General features: G+C 61.9%; 7 protein-coding genes across 7 annotated transcripts; 3 read left to right on the top strand and 4 right to left on the bottom strand.

Moving 5' to 3' along the window:
• Positions 1 to 38: 38 nt before the first annotated feature.
• Positions 39 to 1,772, top strand: VTJ83DRAFT_7250 (uncharacterized protein; the record flags this gene model as incomplete). The annotated part of the gene is made up of 1 exon (XM_071014052.1): positions 39 to 1,772. One exon carries the CDS (start codon positions 39 to 41, stop codon positions 1,770 to 1,772), a length of 1,734 nt encoding a protein of 577 aa, XP_070863467.1.
• Positions 1,773 to 2,564: 792 nt separating this feature from the next.
• Positions 2,565 to 3,239, top strand: VTJ83DRAFT_7249 (uncharacterized protein; the record flags this gene model as incomplete). Its single annotated transcript, XM_071014050.1, has 1 exon — positions 2,565 to 3,239. The coding sequence occupies one exon, from the start codon at positions 2,565 to 2,567 to the stop codon at positions 3,237 to 3,239; it is 675 nt and encodes a 224-aa protein (XP_070863466.1).
• A 988-nt stretch (positions 3,240 to 4,227) lies between these two features.
• On the bottom strand, positions 4,228 to 5,955 carry VTJ83DRAFT_7248 (uncharacterized protein; the record flags this gene model as incomplete). The annotated part of the gene is made up of 2 exons (XM_071014049.1): positions 4,228 to 5,287; positions 5,477 to 5,955. 2 exons carry the CDS (start codon positions 5,953 to 5,955, stop codon positions 4,228 to 4,230), a joined length of 1,539 nt encoding a protein of 512 aa, XP_070863465.1.
• A 2,032-nt stretch (positions 5,956 to 7,987) lies between these two features.
• VTJ83DRAFT_7247 (uncharacterized protein) lies at positions 7,988 to 9,443 on the top strand (the record flags this gene model as incomplete). The annotated part of the gene is made up of 2 exons (XM_071014048.1): positions 7,988 to 8,327; positions 8,593 to 9,443. 2 exons carry the CDS (start codon positions 7,988 to 7,990, stop codon positions 9,441 to 9,443), a joined length of 1,191 nt encoding a protein of 396 aa, XP_070863464.1.
• Positions 9,444 to 9,794: 351 nt separating this feature from the next.
• Positions 9,795 to 11,360, bottom strand: VTJ83DRAFT_7246 (uncharacterized protein; the record flags this gene model as incomplete). The annotated part of the gene is made up of 5 exons (XM_071014047.1): positions 9,795 to 9,822; positions 9,888 to 10,555; positions 10,675 to 10,953; positions 11,045 to 11,076; positions 11,156 to 11,360. 5 exons carry the CDS (start codon positions 11,358 to 11,360, stop codon positions 9,795 to 9,797), a joined length of 1,212 nt encoding a protein of 403 aa, XP_070863463.1.
• A 1,020-nt stretch (positions 11,361 to 12,380) lies between these two features.
• VTJ83DRAFT_7245 (uncharacterized protein) lies at positions 12,381 to 13,129 on the bottom strand (the record flags this gene model as incomplete). The annotated part of the gene is made up of 3 exons (XM_071014046.1): positions 12,381 to 12,823; positions 12,910 to 13,009; positions 13,109 to 13,129. The coding sequence occupies 3 exons, from the start codon at positions 13,127 to 13,129 to the stop codon at positions 12,381 to 12,383; spliced, it is 564 nt and encodes a 187-aa protein (XP_070863462.1).
• A 1,333-nt stretch (positions 13,130 to 14,462) lies between these two features.
• VTJ83DRAFT_7244 (uncharacterized protein) lies at positions 14,463 to 17,360 on the bottom strand (the record flags this gene model as incomplete). The annotated part of the gene is made up of 3 exons (XM_071014045.1): positions 14,463 to 14,600; positions 14,692 to 17,217; positions 17,289 to 17,360. The coding sequence occupies 3 exons, from the start codon at positions 17,358 to 17,360 to the stop codon at positions 14,463 to 14,465; spliced, it is 2,736 nt and encodes a 911-aa protein (XP_070863461.1).
• Between the last annotated feature and the right edge of the window lie 1,058 nt (positions 17,361 to 18,418).

Genomic DNA, 18,418 nt, shown 5'->3' with positions numbered 1-18,418 from the left:
CTCACCTCCTCAAAGCAGCCTCCCCGGAAACGACAGCGATGAGTTTGTCTCTCGTGCTCCGAGGGACAAGGCCGTCGCTCTTGAGGGGTGCTCCCAGGCCCTGTTTCTCAAGCCCGGCAAGACACAATGGCTCCCTCTCGGCCATCCAACGCGGTCTGATCCGAGAAGGGGCCCGCCTGGGCACAACATCATCCGATGGCGACCAGAAGCGTCTCACATACGCCGAACGGCAACGGCAGCGCGAGGAGCTCGAGAAGCAGCGTCCGGCATACAAGATCGTCAAGGGAAAGAAGGACATCACCGAAGATCCGACCAAGGTCAGGGCCAAGTCGCGCCAGGCTCGCTTCTACGATCCCGACTCCTCCTTCGGCAAAAGGAGCCTGGTGTACAAGATGAAGACGGGAGATGTCCCCGACGAGGTGAAACAATTTCTGCCCCAGGACGACTGGGGGTTTGGGAATAGCGATCAGCTCGATTCTAGCTCCGGCTCTCGGCGCACCAAGAAAAAGGGGCGTCGGGACAAGGACGATGTTGCGGACATCGTTGCCGAACTGTCCCGGCCTTGGGGACCGAAGGAGCCCGGCCGAGACGTTCCGTCCAACCCCGCAAAGGAGGAGGGCGCGGGGCGAGGCTTTGGCAAGGCGGCCTGGGAAGACGCTCGCCCTCCCAGAGACGGCGCGGAGCTCCCGAGCCGCGACGTGCCCAGGGAACGGCCAGCCGCCGTTCGGCGGGATGCGCCGGCGGCCAGAGAACGCGGCCGCGACCGCGATCCCATTTCCATCCCCTACACGACCGCCGCCTCGCAGTTTCTCTACGGGAAGTCTGTCGTCGAGGCGGCGTTGCGCACGCCCCGGCGCCAGCTCTACAAGCTCTATCTCTACGGCGGCGCCAACCGGCAAAGCACGGCCGAGGACGAGCACATGCGCCGGCTCGCCCGGCGTCAAAACGTCCCCGTCGTCGTCCTCGACGACTTTCAAGGCCTGCGCCTGATGGACAAGATGGCGGCCGGCCGCCCTCACAACGGCTACGTCCTCGAGGCGTCCGCCCTCCCCCAGCCTCCCCTCACCGCCCTGGGCCCTCTCCCCGACGACTACGCGTCCAACCCGGGCTACACGGTCGCGCTCGCGCACCAATCCGCCGAGGACGCCGCCGTGAACGGCACGTCCACCTTCTTCCCCGTCACCACCACCCCGCCGTCGCACAAGCCCCTCGTCGTGGTCCTGGACCAGATCCTCGACCCGGGCAACCTCGGCGCGATCCTCCGCGCCGTCAGCTTCCTCGGCGCCGCCGCCGTGGGCATCGTGCGCGGCCGCTCCGCCAGCCTGACGTCGGTCGCCCTCAAAGCCTCGGCCGGCGCCTCGGAGAACCTGACCCTGTTCAGCATCCCCTCGCTCCCCGACTTCCTCGGCGCCACCCGCGCCAACGGGTGGGTCGTGTACGCCGCCGTGGCGCCCGGCGGCGGCGGCGGCGGAGGAAGCGCCCGGCAGAGGAGGCAGGTCGACCTGCTCGACGTCGAGGCGGAGGATCCGCTCAGGAGGGACCCTTGCGTGCTGCTGCTGGGGAACGAGGGGGAAGGGCTGAGCCGGGCGGTTGTGAAGAAGGCGGATTACGAGCTGAGCATTCCCAACATGTCGGGGTCGGCCACCGTGGATAGCTTGAACGTGAGCGTGGCGGCGGGCTTGCTGTGTGCGTCGTTGTTGAAGGGGGCGGTAAAGGCGAGGCAGGAGGCGGTGAGAGCCGCGGAAACGGGGGAGCTGGGAGGGTTGTGGTAGAGAGAGGAGGAGATTGTACGACGATGTGGTAGGAAGAAAAAGACAATCATGGGTCACGGTCATCGGGTATATCGCAGGTAAGGTAGGGAGGTAAGGGACTTGGGCATGCTTTCATACAGCGTAGAAAGGGTCATAGAGCTGGATTACTATACACAGAAGGTATTAGTCGGTTATTGTACGGTAACGATGGGATACCCTGGTGTCGAGGGTGAAACTTGGACGGAATAGGAAATCATCAAGCAGAGGAGGAATCGATCCACAAGCGGGCTCCTCGGCTCACGAACTTGAGGTAACATTTATGTATTCTCTACTCAGTACGTTCTTTTCGACTAGGCCATTGGTGAAAAGGGATCTTCCATTGAGCTTCGCAGTACCTTGGTAGGTAAGGCAACGTCCAGGATCCGTACAATGTAACGTAAGGAACCATATTACCCATAATAGTACACCGCCTTTGACGGTAACTAACGCCTGACCTGAGCTGAAGCCGTCCCCGTGGCACCGGGTCTTGGCGCTTGTTTTCCTCCAACCACGGACCAAAGTCAACAACACCCAGCGCAACACAGCGCCCGACTCCTGAAACCGAACGCTCAATCTCTCTCTCTCTCCCACCCTTCTCGGCCGCCGGCTGCACATGGCAGAATAGTTTGCCCGAGTGCTTCCGCGGCGAAGGAGTTGGACGCTCTGGCGGGTTCTGGCAGCACTGCCCAATCTTCCAATCTCCCTCCATCCAACCTCCCTCCCCTCCCCCGCGTTTTTTGTTTACTTTTTTTTTTTTCCTCCCCAGCGACCAAGATGCGCCAGCCATCCTTCTCAATATTATGGCTCCTCCTCGCCCCCCAGCTCGAGGCGCACCAAATGCCAACAGCCATCCGCAAGATGCCGCCTGACCAAGGCGCAAAGTTCCACCACGAGTACTGCGCCTTCGTCGACCCCGACACCTCTTCGCCGACCCATGCCCCTGCCCATGCCCATGCCGCCGCCCGCCGATCCCTCGACCACGGCGACAGGGCACTCCCGTGGGCCAACGCCTCGGCCGAGCTACCTTTCCGGCCGCCCTTTGCGCTCCTGGCAGACCTAGAGAACGGAACCGGCGGCGACACGCCCGCTCCGTGGCGCCTCTTCCATCGGGCGCGGGCCGCTCTCGCCTTGCTCGAGAAGCGCCAGTGGGCCTGCCCCAAGGGCACGCGCAGCTGTGATACCATCGGCCATCCCAACAGCTGCTGCAACGAGAGCGAGACGTGCGTGCCCGTCGAGGACACGGGTCTCGGCCCCGTGGGGTGCTGCCCGGCCGGGGCGGCTTGCGGCGGCGGCGTGGTGGGCTGCGCCGACGGCAGCACCGCCTGCGCCAGCGAGATCGGCGGCGGGTGCTGTCTTCCAGGCTACATCTGCCAGGGCGTAGGCTGTACGTTCTTCTTCTCCCTCCCCCAAGCGAACCCTCTCGACCGTGCCGACAAACGCTGGTGCTGACACCCCCGATCCAGGCGTCCCCTCCGTCGCGCCCCGGCGCCCCCGCCCCCGCCCCGCCCCCGCCCCCGCTCACCACCCTCACCACCACCTCCACCTCGGTCCTCTCCCTCCCCACGCCCTCCACCACCATCGTCACCGTCGTCACCACCATCACGCCCTCCCTCACGCCGCAAATCTCCACCACGACGAGCACCACGACCGTCTTCCTCTCCGGCCCCGGCGCGCCGCTCCGCCCCACCGGCTCGGCCCCGGACGGCTCCGACGACCCTTCGCCCACCTCGGACGACACCGCCGCGGGCCCGGGCTACTGCCCGACGGGCTTCTACCCCTGCCTCGCGCGCGAGGGCGGCGGGTGCTGCCAGGCCGGACGCGGCTGCGCGGCGGCGTCGTGCCCGCCGCTCGGGCCCGTGACGACCGTCGTCAACGCCAACGGGGTGACCATCGTCGTGCCGGCCGACCGCGTGCCGGCCGAGGCCACGGCGGCCGCGGCGAGCTGCGCGGCCGGGTGGTACCTGTGCGGACCGGAGGCGGGGGACCTGGAGGGGTGCTGCCCGGAGGGGTACAAGTGCGGGACGGCGAGCTGTTTTGTGCAGGACGCCGAGGAGACGGGGAGCGTGGGCAAGATGATTCCGGGGACGAGCGGGGGCGGGAGGGTCGCGGCGGGCGGTTGGGAGAGGTGGGCCAAGGGGGCGGTGGTGGCGGCGGTGGCGGTGGCGTCGGTGGTGATGGGAGGGTGGATTTGAAGCAGGATGTTCTTGTCCCTCTGTCCACCGAGAAGCATGGCGCGGAGTTGGAGTTTGGGAGTTTTTTTTTTTTTTTTTTTTTTTTTTTTTTGTGATTTTTTCTTGTCGTTGCATATCTGGGATGGGATATATGGGATACTAGTTCATGACGGGGCATAGACCATGCATGTACGCTACGCTACGTGCCTGCGCTATTATACGACGTACGTACCTCCATGATGACGATAATCATCCACCGAACCGACCTAGGCACCCTCCGCCTTGACGCCCCTCTCCTCGCAAAACTTGCTCACCTCCTTGCGCAGCGTCTCCCTCTGCCGGCTCACCAGGTCCATAATCCCCTCCACCTCGCCTCCCAAGCCGCCGCCGCCCATCTTCTCATACAACCCCGCCATCTCGTCCATCACCGCCGCCAGCTGGTTCGGCAACCACGTCACGATCGGGCTGCCTCCCGTCGCCGTCGGGTGGCTGGTCCGCTTGATGATGTACTCGCGCGCGAAGCACCAGTGCCGCCACCGGAAATCTCGCACCTGGTCCAGCACCCGCAGCCACAGCGCCCGGCTCTCGCGCAGCATGCCCCTCTCCCCCTCGTCGTCCTCGCCGCTCTCGCCTCCCTCGCGGCGGGCGCCCAGCCCCAGCGCCCACCCCTTCAGCCCGCCCTCCTCGCTCGCGCGGGCCACCCACTCGAGGAACGCCCGGTGCTCGCCCGGCCGGTACGCGCGAAAGTCCTTGAGGATCTCGGTCAGCGGCGTCGCGGGCATGGGGACGCAGCAGAGGTTGTCGACGAGGGGGATCATGGAGTCGTTGGCGCCGGACTCGCCGCGGAAGGAGGCGGGCTTGCCGCCCAGCTCGTCGACCCCCTCGTACGTGACCCCGCGCGGGAACATGGACTGGGAGGTGATGCCGAAGATGAAGGTCCGGAAGGAGGTGTAGTCGGCCGGGCGGGAGCGGTTCCACATGGTCTCCATGACGCGGTTGATGGAGCGGAGGGCCTCGAGGACCTGGCGCAGGGAGGCGTTGAGGTGGGCGCGGTTGCGGTAGGCGGATGAGGAGGACGACGGCGACGACGAAGGGAGGACGGTGTCGAGGGCGGAGACGGCGCCGGCGATGAGGGGCCCGGAGTTCTTGACCATCTCGATGTGGACGAGCACGAAGCCGGCTTCGGAGGAGGACGGGTCGAGGCCGCGCTCAAAGGCGCGGATGAGGCGCAGGTTGGACGACGCAAGGCCGACGGCGGGGTCGACGAGGCGGTAGTTGTAGAGGGCGTAGGAGCCGGCGTACTCCATGAAGGGCTTGAAGCCGCAGCTGGTGAGGCGTGGCAAAGAGAGGGGACCATGGGTCAGCGAAACGTTTTATGAGGGGGGGAAGCAATAGCGATCTTCTGGGAGAGGGGTGGGATGGGATGAAAGGGGGAGAGGAAGAGGCTCTTCCTTCATCACGACACAACACCGGTGCCAGAAGAACAAAACAAAGGGAGAAAAAAAAACGACGTACATCCTTGCACACCTAGCAATCGGCCTGGCCACGCACGCCGGCAGCACATCCCTCCCCAGGCCGTACCCCTCCCCCCTGACGAACCTCGCGTGGCATGGCTCCAGCAAATACGCCGACGCCAGGAACGAGTAATCCCTGTACAAGGCGTTCATCAACGGCAGGTTGTCCTTGTACTTGTCCACCGCGTCTGTCAGGTCGGGCAGCTCGCGCAAGACGGCCTCCTTGAGGTCGTTGCCCTCGCCGTCGCTCCCCGGCCGCTCCGGGTCCAGCAAGCCCGGCTCGCCCGACGCGGTGCGAACGGGCATGCGCTGCAGGAGGGACTCGAGGGGCGCGAACTCGGGAGGGAGATCGACGACGGGGTCCATGCGCGGCAGGAAGCCGCGGGTGGTGGAGACCATGAAGGCCGGGAGGGTCGTGTCGTCTGGACGGGGGTCGTCCAGGACGGGGTAGCGGCAGAGGGTTGTGTCGAGGGAGCCCATGGTGGATGGAGGTGGTGGTGGTGGGTGACGACTGGATGAGGAGGAGGAGGGGTGAGGGAGACAGAGAGGAGGATAGAGGCGACGGTGGTGATGATGCCTTGGACGTTGCAAGACCCGGGGGTACAAAGTTCCCCAGAGTCCACGGGTGCTGCTGGGATGGACGATGCCAGGGCTCTGGGCTGAAGCGCAGGCCTCATCTTGCCTGGCGCTCGACACGTCCGGTGCCTATATAGACAGAGGCCGGAATCCATTCCGGCCTTTGGCGGGTCTTGAACGGTGCGCCCCCCTGGCTGAGCTGTGGATGGTCGTCTCTAGTCCTGGCAGGTGTTTCTCTTTGTCATGGCATGTCCCGGCACATGACCCTTGGCGCCGGTGGTCCTTGATATCGCCGGCAACGAGGACCTTCTTCAAGCCGTACCCGCGGTCCCCACGGCCTATGGCGTACATGGTAACAAGGTGTCGTCGCCAGGAGGGCTCCTAAGGCTGTGTGTGAGGTATGGGTGGTGTCTCTCCCGGTCGGTCTGCCCGGTGCAGTTCAATGCTTCTTGGGGTGCTCTGTTCACCCTCTGCTCATCCCATCTTCATGTTTCCTTCGTCGCAAGCCAGGTTGTTGGTCTTTGACGTGGACCGGAAGCGAAACCGTGTAAATGATCTGAGCCACCATCCCCTCTGTCCCTCTCCCCTCCTCCTTCTGTCCATCAACCCTCCATCGGAAGCCCAGCTGATCAAACATGGAACCCTCTCCCCCCCCTTTTTTTTTCCCTTTCACCCTCTTCAGCCTCTCACCGCGGTTCACCGCGGTTTCACGAACCGGGTCATGGCTGTACTAGCCCAATGTATTGGAGGCACGAGCTAGCGAATCACGAGCTGACATCCTATCGCGGCCGATGTTCTCCGGCCCTAGCCGGCCCAAGCCGGCCGACTAGCCGATGCCCCGTGCCCCCCTGGCCGAAGAAAACGGACGAAACGGCCGGACCAATTCCGGCCGTTAGACCCGGCGGGTCCGGAGTCCTAACGGTGGGCCTGGGGACGACGTCGGCTACCTCGAGATCCCTCGTGCCGGATGTGGAGGCTGAAGATAACGAGGTCCAGACCGTTCTGAGACGGAGAAAGACAAGAACTCCACAGAGGGTTGGCGAGGCCAAGTCTACGCGTGTACTATACTGGACGGCAATGCCGCCGTAGGGCACCCGGACCTAGGCTGGCGTTGGCGTTGTCGAGACGAACGGGACCCGACTAGTTACGGCTTAATTACCCCTCTTTTTGTTGTCGGTTGCCAACACCAAGCGCTGCCCCGCATGGGCAAGTTGCGCGCACACCATGGTCCCTTTTGAGCAAAACGCAGTCAGCGAAATCGATCCAAATCCATCGAAATCGCCAAACCAGCGTCAAACAGCATCAGACAGCGTTTTTCGGTGTGCGCGCAGCTTGCACATGTGGGGCAGTGCTTGGTCTTGGCAACTGACAAGGGTCGTTGCTCTCCACGTCCCAACCGGGCAGCGTCACCACTTACATGCTTTGACCTTCGGCAGAAGGGGGCTCCAACAAGTCCGAGACGGCGACGATAAACAACGGAAGAGAACCCCAAAGCCGACGGCACCTACAATACAGCCGCAACCCCATGGGTGTTTTCTCTCAAGATCTGTTTGCTTGTTGCACAATACACAGTAGAAACTCGAATCCTGTCAACCCGGACCCGGCCATCTGGGAATACGAGGTGATGCAATGAGGAGGGGTTTCTGTCACCTTCCCCTCTCGGTCCAGCGCGTCTTGGAAACAGACTGGAAAAAGCCGCTGCTGGTAGCCTAGTCGAAATGTCAAGAACAGAATCCAACGCTGGACTTTTGCCTGTAGACTCTTCTGTTTTTTGAGGTGTCTTGTACACGATCACCATCTCGCCGGTTTGCCTCCGTAACTCAACCAGGAGAAACCTCATCCACCATCCGCCATATCACCAACCTCCTCCATCTCCCAACAACCCCCTCAAACTCCCCACGCCGAGCTGCCCGGAACCATTTCTCTCCCCGTTCCAATGGCCGACCCTTCTACCGCCCCGCCTCTCACCCGCGCCTCCGTCGAGGCCGCCCACCGCCTCATCAAGCCCTTCATCCACGAAACCCCCGTCCTGACCAACTCGACGCTCAACAAGCTTGCGTCGACTCCGCGCACGCCCGAGGAGCTGGCCGGAACCGAGTGGGAAGGGCGCGAACCCGCCAAGCCCGTGATCCGGTTCTGGTTCAAGTGTGAAAACTTCCAGCGCGGCGGTGCGTTCAAGGCGCGCGGCGCGTTCCATGCGATCGAGAGGCTCAAGAGGGAGCCCGGGTGGGAGGAGGGGGGCGGACGGGAGAAGGGCGTGGTGACGCATAGTTCGGGTGAGTTTGGCTTGTTGTACAGAGTGAAAGCCATTCGTGATGATGATGATGATGATGATGATGATGATGATGATCCCGATGGCTGTGAGCGAGCCAACGGAGGCTCCCACCTCACTTTCCGCACCCGCTTACACCTTCGGCTTCTTTCCATGCTCACCCCCCGCCCCCCTTTTCCCCATCCCCTCGTTCCCTCGCTCCAGCTCCCAGCGTACGGACAACGAAGCCAGCCGCTAACGCACGCTTTCCCCCACCCTTCTCCCCGCAGGAAACCACGCCGGCGCCCTCTCCCTCGCGGCCCTCGCCTCCTCGCTGCCCGCGCACATCGTCATGCCCGCCAACGCGTCCCCCATCAAGGTCGCCGCCGTCCGCGACACGTACCGCGCCAACGTCACCTTCTCCGGCCCGACGGCCGCCGAGCGCGAAGCGGCCGCCGCGCGCGTGGTCGCCGAGACGGGCGCCCGCCTCGTCCCGCCCTACGACCACCCGGACATCCTCCTGGGGCAGGGCACCGCGGCGCTGGAGCTGCAGGAGCAGTTCGCCCGCCTGAACCGGGAGGCGGCGGCGGCGGCGGCGGCGACGGGGGGCAAGCCGCCGCGGCTCGACGCCGTCATCACCCCGCTCAGCGGCGGCGGCCTGCTCTCCGGCACGGCGCTGGCGTGCTCCCCGCGGGACGGCGAGGAGGACCGGCCAGGGCCGCCCATCTACGTCTTCGGCGCGGAGCCCACCCTCGACGGGGCCGACGACGGGCGCCGCGGCCTCGCCCAGGGCGAGCGCATCGCCGCGATCGGCCCGACGCGCACCATCGCCGACGGGCTGCGGACGCCCGTCGGCAAGGTGCCGTGGACCATCATCCACGACCGCAAGCTCGTCCGGGCCGTGTACGGAGTGAGCGAGACGCAGATCAAACGGGCCCTGAGGCTGGTGTGGGAGCGCATGAAGGTGGTGGTGGAGCCGAGCGCCGTCGTGGGGTTGGCGGCCGCCTTGTTCAACGAGGAGTTCCGGGCGTTGATCGAGAAGGAGGGAGGGGAGGATGGGTGGGATCTGGGCGTCATCTTCTCCGGGGGAAATGTATCGTTGGACGGGTTAGAGGCCTTGTTCCGGGAGGACTCGAGCTAGGTAACGAGGTGATCAAGAAGGTAGGTACATACGTAGACAGATACACACACACACACACACACACACACACACACACACACACACACATACACATACACATACGTATACACACACACACACACGTCCAACGTGACCAACCATTGCAGAAATCAATTACCGCCGCATCTCAAGTCCGAGTTATATGTACAGTTGACCGAACCCCATGAAACCAAATCGTTTGCGACTTTTACTTTTGATTCCCCTTTGCCCGGTATCCCCAGCCTCGGAAGCCACGTCGCAGCAACCCCTGGTATCAACCTTGTCCCGAGCATAACCCCTCTGCCCCCCGACATGTCGTCACCAAAAAGGTATTTACTTCTGGTTCTCCGGGCGCAGGGCACTACCAAGGGTTAGTGGTCACAGGAATGTACAATCACGCGAACGACGAGGTGGAGGGTCACTCACCGAACGGCCTTGCCGGCGCGCCAGATCTCCAGGTTGCGGATCTCCTCCATCTCCTTCTCGTAGCGCTCACGGTAGTCGGGCTGCGAGTTGTACTCGAGGGAGCGCTTGGTCTCCTCGCCGTTCTTGACCGAGTCGTAGAGCTGGTTGAAGACGGGCTTGAGGGCATCCTTGAAGCGCGGGGTCCAGTCGATGGCACCGCGGCGGGCGGTCGTCGAGCAGGCCTCGAACATCCAGTCCATGCCGTTGGCGCCGATGAGGGGGTACAGCGACTGGGTGGCCTCCTCGACGGTCTCGTTGAAGGCCTCGCTGGGGCTGTGGCCGCGCTCGCGGAGCACCTCGTACTGGGCCAGGAACATGCCGTGGATGCCGCCCATGAGGCAGCCGCGCTCGCCGTACAGGTCAGAGTAGACCTCCTTCTCGAAGGTGGTCTCGTACAGGTAGCCCGAGCCGATGGCAACGCCGATGGCGATGGCCTTCTCCTTGGCCTTGCCCGTCACGTCCTGGTACACGGCGAAGGACGAGTTGATGCCGCGGCCCTCGCGGAAGAGGGAGCGCACGGTGCGGCCCGAGCCCTTGGGGGCGACCAGGATCACATCCACGTCGGTGGGAACCTCGACCTTGGTGAGATCCTTGAACACGGGGGAGAAGCCGTGAGAGAAGTAGAGGGTCTGTGTTTTTGCTCTCGCGTCAGCGCCGGCTCATGCTCTTTCTCTCTCTCTCTCTCTCTCTCTCTCTCTCTCTCTTTCCCCATCTCCACACCTCGTTGGGAAATCTATTCATCACGTACCTTGCCCTTGGTGATGAGGGGCTTGATGTGGGGCCAGGTCTCGCTCTGGGCGGCATCGCTGAGCAGGTTCATGACGATGGTGCCGCGGTTGATGGCCTCATCGACCTCGAACAGGTTCTTGCCGGGGACCCAGCCGTCCTGGACGGCCTCCTGCCACGACTTGCCGTCCTTGCGCACGCCGACGATGACGTTGAGGCCGTTGTCGCGCAGGTTCAGGCCCTGGCCGTGGCCCTGGGAGCCGTAGCCGATGAGGGCGAGGGTGTCATTCTTGAAGTACTCCTGTGAGGGAAATAGTCAGCCACCATGGGTCCTCCTCCCGTGGCACGGCGATGCGCCCGTCTTTGAGCGAAAAGATCAGGTAATGACTCACAAGAAGCTTCTCACGAGGCCAGTCGGAGCGTTCTGTTCAGCAACAGCAACAACACTCGTCAGCAAGCCCGCGTTCCAACCCAGCCTAGCTGTCATTATCCAAAAAACCCACCATAGACATCCTCCTTGGAGCCGGCAAAGTCGATGGTCTTGACACCGCGGGTCTGCTGGCGAGCAGCGCCGGCCGAGCGGGCAGCAACGGCCGAAGCGCGGACGAGGCCGGCGGCGGCGACAAAGGTGCGCCTCTGAACGGCGGGCGACGCCAATTGGCGGGCCAATGGGCCACGGAGGGCCTTGGAGAAGCTGCGGGAGGCCATGGTGGTGATGGGGGATGTCGAGTTGGATGTAAAGGTGGAGAGGGGGAGAAGGGGGGGGGGAGAAGGAGGGAAATGGTAAGTTGTGGTGCGTGGTATGAAAGTGGACAGATGGGAATTATTTTTTTTCGGCCCGCCCAAGCTTGTGCCTTTTTCTTTTCCCACACTGTCCTCTGCCCAGTCACAAGCACGGTACCTCGACGCAAATCGGAGCTCTTGCGAGTCAGAAATTTAGGCTTTTGGCTGGTTGCCAGGCAAAATGCAGCCCAAGCTGGGGCGAACTTCCCCGACTTCGGGGGCTCGTTGACCAGGACTGTCAGATTAGTGGGTCGCGCCACCAGAGGCCCCTCCACTGGAGCCACCCCATTGGCCACATCCCCCCCCGGCCTGGCGAGCTGTCCGTGGCCTGTCACGGAGCACGCGAGCCGGGTGTTCGTTGCGGGGTCGGAGCCTCCGTTTCGCGGGTCCGCTTGGCAGGCCGGGGCCCGGGTTCGGTGACTCCCACGACGCGCACAGCGTGCTCCGGAGTGGACGAACCGGCCCGAGCATGTCCGGGGCATGAGCTGAAAGGTCACCGAAGGCGTTCCGGCGGTGACTCACCCAAGTCGTCCCCTGAAGAATGCCAGCTCATGCCCGACATCGGAGCCGACACAAGGTCAACCACATCGTGCACGTGAAGACCATCAACAAACATCAAGGAGCATGAAGCATTCAAGGAAATGCACGGTGTATTCTCGTGACAAACCCACCAACGCCGCAAGTGCTCGCAAGAGCAATATGTTGTAGCCTCTCCACGTACTCGCCTGACCGCCTACCACGGCGAGCAGCAGAAGCAGCAGCAGCGCTGGCGGCGGCGGCGGCAGCAGCAGCAAGCAAGCATCTTCTTCCTCCTCCGCTTCCTCCACCTCTTCATCTTCTCTCATAGACACAGGTATCATATCGCCCTCCGCCTCTCTAGATAGTCCAGCCTCCTTCCTCCCCTTTCTCCCTCTCCTTGTTCTCTCAACCCCCACAGCCTCTTCTCTAAACAAGCACCCGATGATACGTCTCGCCCCGCACCGTGCCTCCCGCCATCGCCGTACGCACGTTCCTCTTGAACATTTCCCTCGTGTTCCTCAGATCCTCGGCCGCCTCCTTGTTGAGAGGGTCGCTCGCGTTCGGCTCGAGGAATAGGAACTGCAGGCCGACAATCACCGCGTTGAGGTTCAGCACGGGCTTCCAGTCCTCGCGCAGGATGTTGAGGCAGACCTTCCCCTCCAGGTCGATGTTGGGGTGGTAGATCTTTTCGCGGCACTGCACCTTGGGCGGCTCGTGCGGGAAGGACGGGGGGATGTTGAAGGTGAAGCTGAAGCGCCCGCCCTTGTACATGCCCTCGTCGGGCTCAATGTAGAGGATGAAGGAGAGGATGTCGTCCGGGTCGGGGAACTCGGTGGACATGGTGCTTCCGAGGGAGAGCTCCGAGAGGTCTGGACGATGAGGAACGCTGGTCAGCCCGGGCAAGTCGCTCGGGTCGTGGCAGGCTGTGTGGAACACGAGAGCGGAGGAAACGCACCTTTCTGCACCCGTAATTGCGCCGCCGTCACCTTCTTCTTCTTGGTCGCCGCTGCTGTCGTGCCCTCGGCGGCATTCTCGGCCTTTTGCTGCTCCTTTTTCTGTTGACGGGTCAGCCAACTTTCCATTTTCTTGTTCTCTTTACGCCTCTCCAAGCCGTGATGTGACCGGTAGCTCCGGCAGCCGGGGCGCATCCTCACCATAGACCATATCTTGAGCATCTTGGCGGCGTGTTGTGCGACCTCCCTCGGGGGTCTGCGCTTCTCTATTCTCGTGTGGCGGTGGTGTTGGTGTTGTTTGTTTCCAGGAGGAACCCTGTCTGTTGCGCAGGAAAGGGATGAATGACCGTAGCCGCGTATCCCGATATGCTCGTTGGCGCTTGTTCTTCGGAAACGTCGCTCGCTGGTCGTGGGAAGTGCTGCTGTCGCGCGAAGGCGGAGTGATATCGTCGGCGTGAGGAGAGGCGGCGACGGTCGGAGGGGGGGCTGGCTGGTCTGGTGAAAGAGCCAAACTTGAAAAAGGCCAAGCAGAAGCTTGCAAGCGGTGTGAAAGGTTGGATGTCGCTCCTCGGCCGGCTATCTCGCGGGAGAAGGAAACCGAGTGTGCGGCGGGCAGGAAAACTGGTGAGAGGGGCAGGTATAGGTTGTCTGTCTGGCTACGCAGAAAGGAGGAAGAAACCCAGATGGTATGCCGGTGTCGTGACCAGGCGCAGGGAAATGCCGGAGCGGTCCGGTATGTAGTAGCAAGACCCAAACGAAGCCGTGGTTGAGTCCAGGGTTGGGTTCTGAGGTCATCCCGTCATCTTCGCATCAGGTTGCCTCCAGACTGATTCGGTATCCCGGGTGGGCAGGCAGGCAAGCGCCAAGACCCACGGCCCCACCGATGGATGGCGGGGTTCCATCTTGGGCTTGGTCAGCAACCCCTCGTTCTGCAGCTCTCCTTCAACCCTGAGGCCACGGCGCTCTCAACCCTTGTGTTGTGTGTGCGCCTCTCCCGTTTCATCCCAACCTCACAGGCACTCCGACGGGTACCTGAAACATTTCCTTCCATACCTGGGGTGGTACGAAGCCACTTCCATCGGACAAGCCAATACAGACCCAGTATCAAGCCAACAACATCTTTCATTACTGTCACCCTCAAGGCGTCTTCTAATAACTTCACACAATATATCCTATACTTGTTTACCCCAACATAGCCGAGCCAACACGGCAAGGGAAAGCTAGCTGAGAAAATAATAGCAACGCCTCCGGATGGAAAATGCCCTAGTTTTATGTCCCTCCTCCACGCACACTACCAGTAGAGATCGAGAAATAGATCGAGGGAAAGTCGTGAACAATGTCAAACCCCCCCCAGCCCGGATCACGGGGTGGGCTGGAGTTTGCGAGTCGTCTTTGGCAAGATGGTCTGGTGCCATGCAAGATGCTTCTCAGCGTCGAAAATGGCTTAAAGAAATGACGGGAGGGCAGCCCCGGACCGGCAGACGAGACAGTGTATCCGCAGCACGAGATGCCAACCCGGTTTGCCTTCTCCACTATGCCCCCCTCCGCTCGACGCTTAACGACGAGCGAAGCAGCACATGATACCGGTCCTGCCAAGGAACCACAGGAAGCCGATGAAGCGGATAACCGACAGACCAGCGGTGGCGAAGAGCAGGAACTTGAAGAACCAAGCCGTGCGAGTCGTGGCCGATGACTAAAAGCGAACCCCGTTAGTGATCCATCCCTTTGCAAAAGAAAAAAAAAAGAAAACAAGAACTCGGGTCAAAGGGAAAAAAAGCACTTACCCCGATGCCAAACGAGTTGAAGTTATCACTAGTAATAACGACGGCAAGCAAGCAGTTGGAGAACAGCCAGCTCACAACTAGCATGGTACGGAAAGACTTGTACGAGTCTTCCAGATCCTTGCCCTCCTGCTTCTCCTCCTCCTTGAACGGATCCAGCGCGCGGCGCACCGTCTGCTCGAACGCCTGGTCGATATCTTCCTGGGGCTTCTCGATTTCCTCGATCACCACCTCATCCTTCTCGCCCTTGGTGGTGGTCGCCGACGGCAGCGCATCGTTCTTGTCGGAACCCTTGGTACCCCACGACACGTCGTGCCAGTTGTTGAAGGCGTACACCATGAGAATGTTGATGTAGGTCGACATGAGCAGCATGTAGTGCGGGAACGAGTGGAACATGTGCCAGGGATCGAGGTAGAGGAAGGAGGCGAGGTAGTAGAGACCGTAGATGGTGATGAGGGCGACCAAGATGACGCCTGCCGCGCCCGTGCCGCCGAACAGCGACTCGAGCGCGTTGGAGGCGCTGTCCAGGTTGATCTGCTCGCTCAACGGGGTCCGGAAGGCCTTGGCCACCAGGAACGCCGACAGCACGATGATGTAGGCCTGGATGATGGCGAAGACGACGTACGACAAGATGTAGCTCCACTTGGAGCCCTTAGGACGGTTGCCCAGGGCCAAGATGAACTGCAAGATGACAAACGCCAGGTAGATGTACTTGAGGACCGCGTTGATGAAGGGGGTCGCCGAGTCGCCAAAGGGCCAAGCGTGCTGCTCGCTGGACGTGGACGAGGCGGGGACCGGGGTGCCGACGAGATCCATGATGACGGTGGTGGTAAGCCAGTAGGAAGAGAGCGAGAACCAGGTGAAGATGACGTTGAGGATGTTGTAGATGAGCTGGATGTGGAAGAAGAACATGCGGATAATGTTGTGGCCGGACTTGTACATGCGGCCGAAGTGCATGAGCGAGTACAAGCTGGCGGCGAACGAACCGTTGAGCCAACGACGACGCTGGCTGATGAACTCGGGCGCACCCTCGGGCACGTCCGTCTCACCCTTGGCCGCCTTGATGTAGCTCAGATGCCACTTTTGGCCGGCCTTGGCGACGAGCTCGAAGCAGAGAATGCGGTCTTCGGCCAAGAACATGTTCTTCTTGAAGATGTTCATGCCCTCGATACCCTTCTTGCCCAGGATCTTGGAGAGCGTGTGGTCACCGTGGAAGTACTGGTCGAGCGGACGGCCCATGATGGCGCGGAAGCGGTAGGCCGAGAAGGCACCAGGCAGCACGCTAACGTAGCCGAAGGCGCTCTCGAGCGGCTTGTCGAGGATGTTGGAAATCTTGTACTCGAAGTTCTGGACGGCGACGAGCGGGTTGAGCAGCTTCTTGCCGCCCTTGCCAAGCATGGCGTGGATTTCACCGCAGGCACCGCCGAGGTCCTTGTCGTTGTAGAAGGCCTCCCAGAGGGCAAGCAGCGACTTGTTGCCGGGCTTGGTACCGGCGTCGAGCAGGATGCACACCTCGGGGTTCAGGATGCGGCCGAAGGCGTTGAAGAGCCAGCGGTGCGAGTTGATCTTCTTGCTGTTTTGCTGCTTCAGGCAGAAGATGAACTGCACGGGCGGCAGCGTGTTGGGGCCGTCGTTGACGGGGCGGATGAGCTGCTGGTCGGGAGTCACCGAGAGCTGCGTCGTGTACTCGAAGATGTGGGCGACGGTCGGGTTGCCGTCGACGTCCTTCTTGATCACACCGTCCTGGTAGACGCCGATGGTGGCCAGCACATCGAGCACGTTCTTGTCGGCCTTTTCGATACCGTCAAAGACGAGGCACACAACGATCTTCTGCCACGCAGGACCGCCGCGGTTCCAGAAGGACGACTTCTTGAGGTTCACAATGTCGCGGATGTTTTGCATGACGCCGTGGAGCGTCCGCGAGAGCAGCACCTTGTCTTCGTTGTAGTAGGTGATGGCGATGAGCAGCTCGGTATGCCGGTTGTACATGCGCGGGCGCAGGTCGTAGCCGTTCTTGAGGGTGAAGTCGTTGGGGTCGCATGTCGCGGCTGTGTAGCGCATCTTGAGGAACTCCTCGTTGTTGCCCTCCTCGTCCCGGTACCGCGGCTGCACGGCGTTCCGGATGGCGCTGGGCACGGGGTAGTCGATGCTCAGGACGGAACCCTGGACGAGCTTGACCTTGCGTGTCGCGTAGCGCTTCAGGCCGCCCCCGGGCGCCATTTGCGGCTGCTGACGACGAATCCAGTCGTCATCGGCGCCAACCGTTGACATCCGGTACGGGTCGGCCGTGTATTGCTGCTGCGGCGCGTAGTAGCCCTGGTTCCCGTAGTCTCCGCCGTATCCGCCGCCGTGAGGGGGAGGGGTCGGGTTGACGCCAATGCCGGCGCGTGTGGTCGTGGCTCCGGGTGCGTACGATTCGGTCAAGCTGTAGGCCGAGACGGGGCGGACCGGCGGCGTCGCGGCGCCGAGCCGGTCCTGGTCGTAGGCCTGGTTCTGGTTGAGGAGTGACGCCTGGACATCGTCGTCATTCTGCGGGCCCGACCCGTCAGCATGCTTCCCGGCTGCGCGTTCGCCATGGGATTCTCTCTCTCGGGACCTACCTGGCCGTGATGCGGGGGGAGGTCCTGCATCGGGTGGCCCTCGTAGCCGTCTCCCCGGCCTTGGTACGCCATGGTTGGCAGCGGTCTCTCCTATTTCCTGCGGAGCTAACTCTCGGTCTCCGTCTTTCTCTCCGCCGGTGCAATAAAAGAAGGTTGTCGAAAAAAGGGGGGGCGTTGAGCTCGAGTCAATGCAAGATCGAAGGGCGAGGTTTGACGATCGTGAGCGAAGCAGGATGGATGAATCGTAAGATGGCGAGAGTCGAGGGGCCGAAGGCAGAAAAATGTCGGGGCTCGAAGGGGGTTTCAAGGGTCGGTTGGTTCAGCTGCAGGGAGCCCAGCCGTGTTGTTGTTTTTCGGCCTGGTACCCAATTCCAGAAGCTCCAGCGGAATCAAGTTAAGGGGCTGGAATAGGGAGGGGAGCGTTGCCAGCAGACAGGCGTCTCTCGATGCCGGGCAAGACACAAAACCACCCAAGCAAGCCAGCAGCAATTCTGGTGGCGATGTCAAAAAGGGCCTCAAAGCAGCAGGCAAGAAAAAAAAACTTGGATTCCAGAACTCCTTTCCAGGAGACAGACCAGCGTTTGTATTAACCAGTTCAGGTTCTGAGGTTGGCGAACAGCCTTGTGGCTGAGCCGGTCCCCCCCCCCCCCCCAAGAGACCCGCAGATTGCCCCACTCTCTCTGGCCTCCCTGCTTGAGCCTGCTAGCCCCAGGGATGACTGCAGCGCGAGTGGCTCAGGAAACACAACGAGACCCCGCTTTTTCTCTTGTCCACCTTGACCGCCAAGCAACGACCCGCCGGTTTGTCACTCAATTTCTCTTCAGGGGCTTGCTGCATTTGTTTCGGGTACACTGTCATGTCACCTTTTGTACTGTGTACATAGGTTGGTCATTGTCCGGTTTGTCGATCAACAACATGACTGAATTCAGGAGATGGGATTCGAAAAACGGCAGTGTAGTCTAGTGTACTGTAGCTCTGGCTGTACGTACTGGGTGGAATTCGGACCTCTCCGTACACACGGCAAAGTTCCCTTCCCAAAATGTATCCTACACGCAGCGCTGACATGTCAGCCCGGGCCGTGGTTTGGCGGGTTGATGCCACACCACACCCGAGGCCCGGCTGAGAGATGG

Source organism: Remersonia thermophila, chromosome 7, assembly GCF_042764415.1.
Source record: "Remersonia thermophila strain ATCC 22073 chromosome 7, whole genome shotgun sequence".
NCBI lineage: Eukaryota > Fungi > Ascomycota > Sordariomycetes > Sordariales > Chaetomiaceae > Remersonia > Remersonia thermophila.
This window is presented reverse-complemented; position numbering and strand designations above follow the sequence as displayed.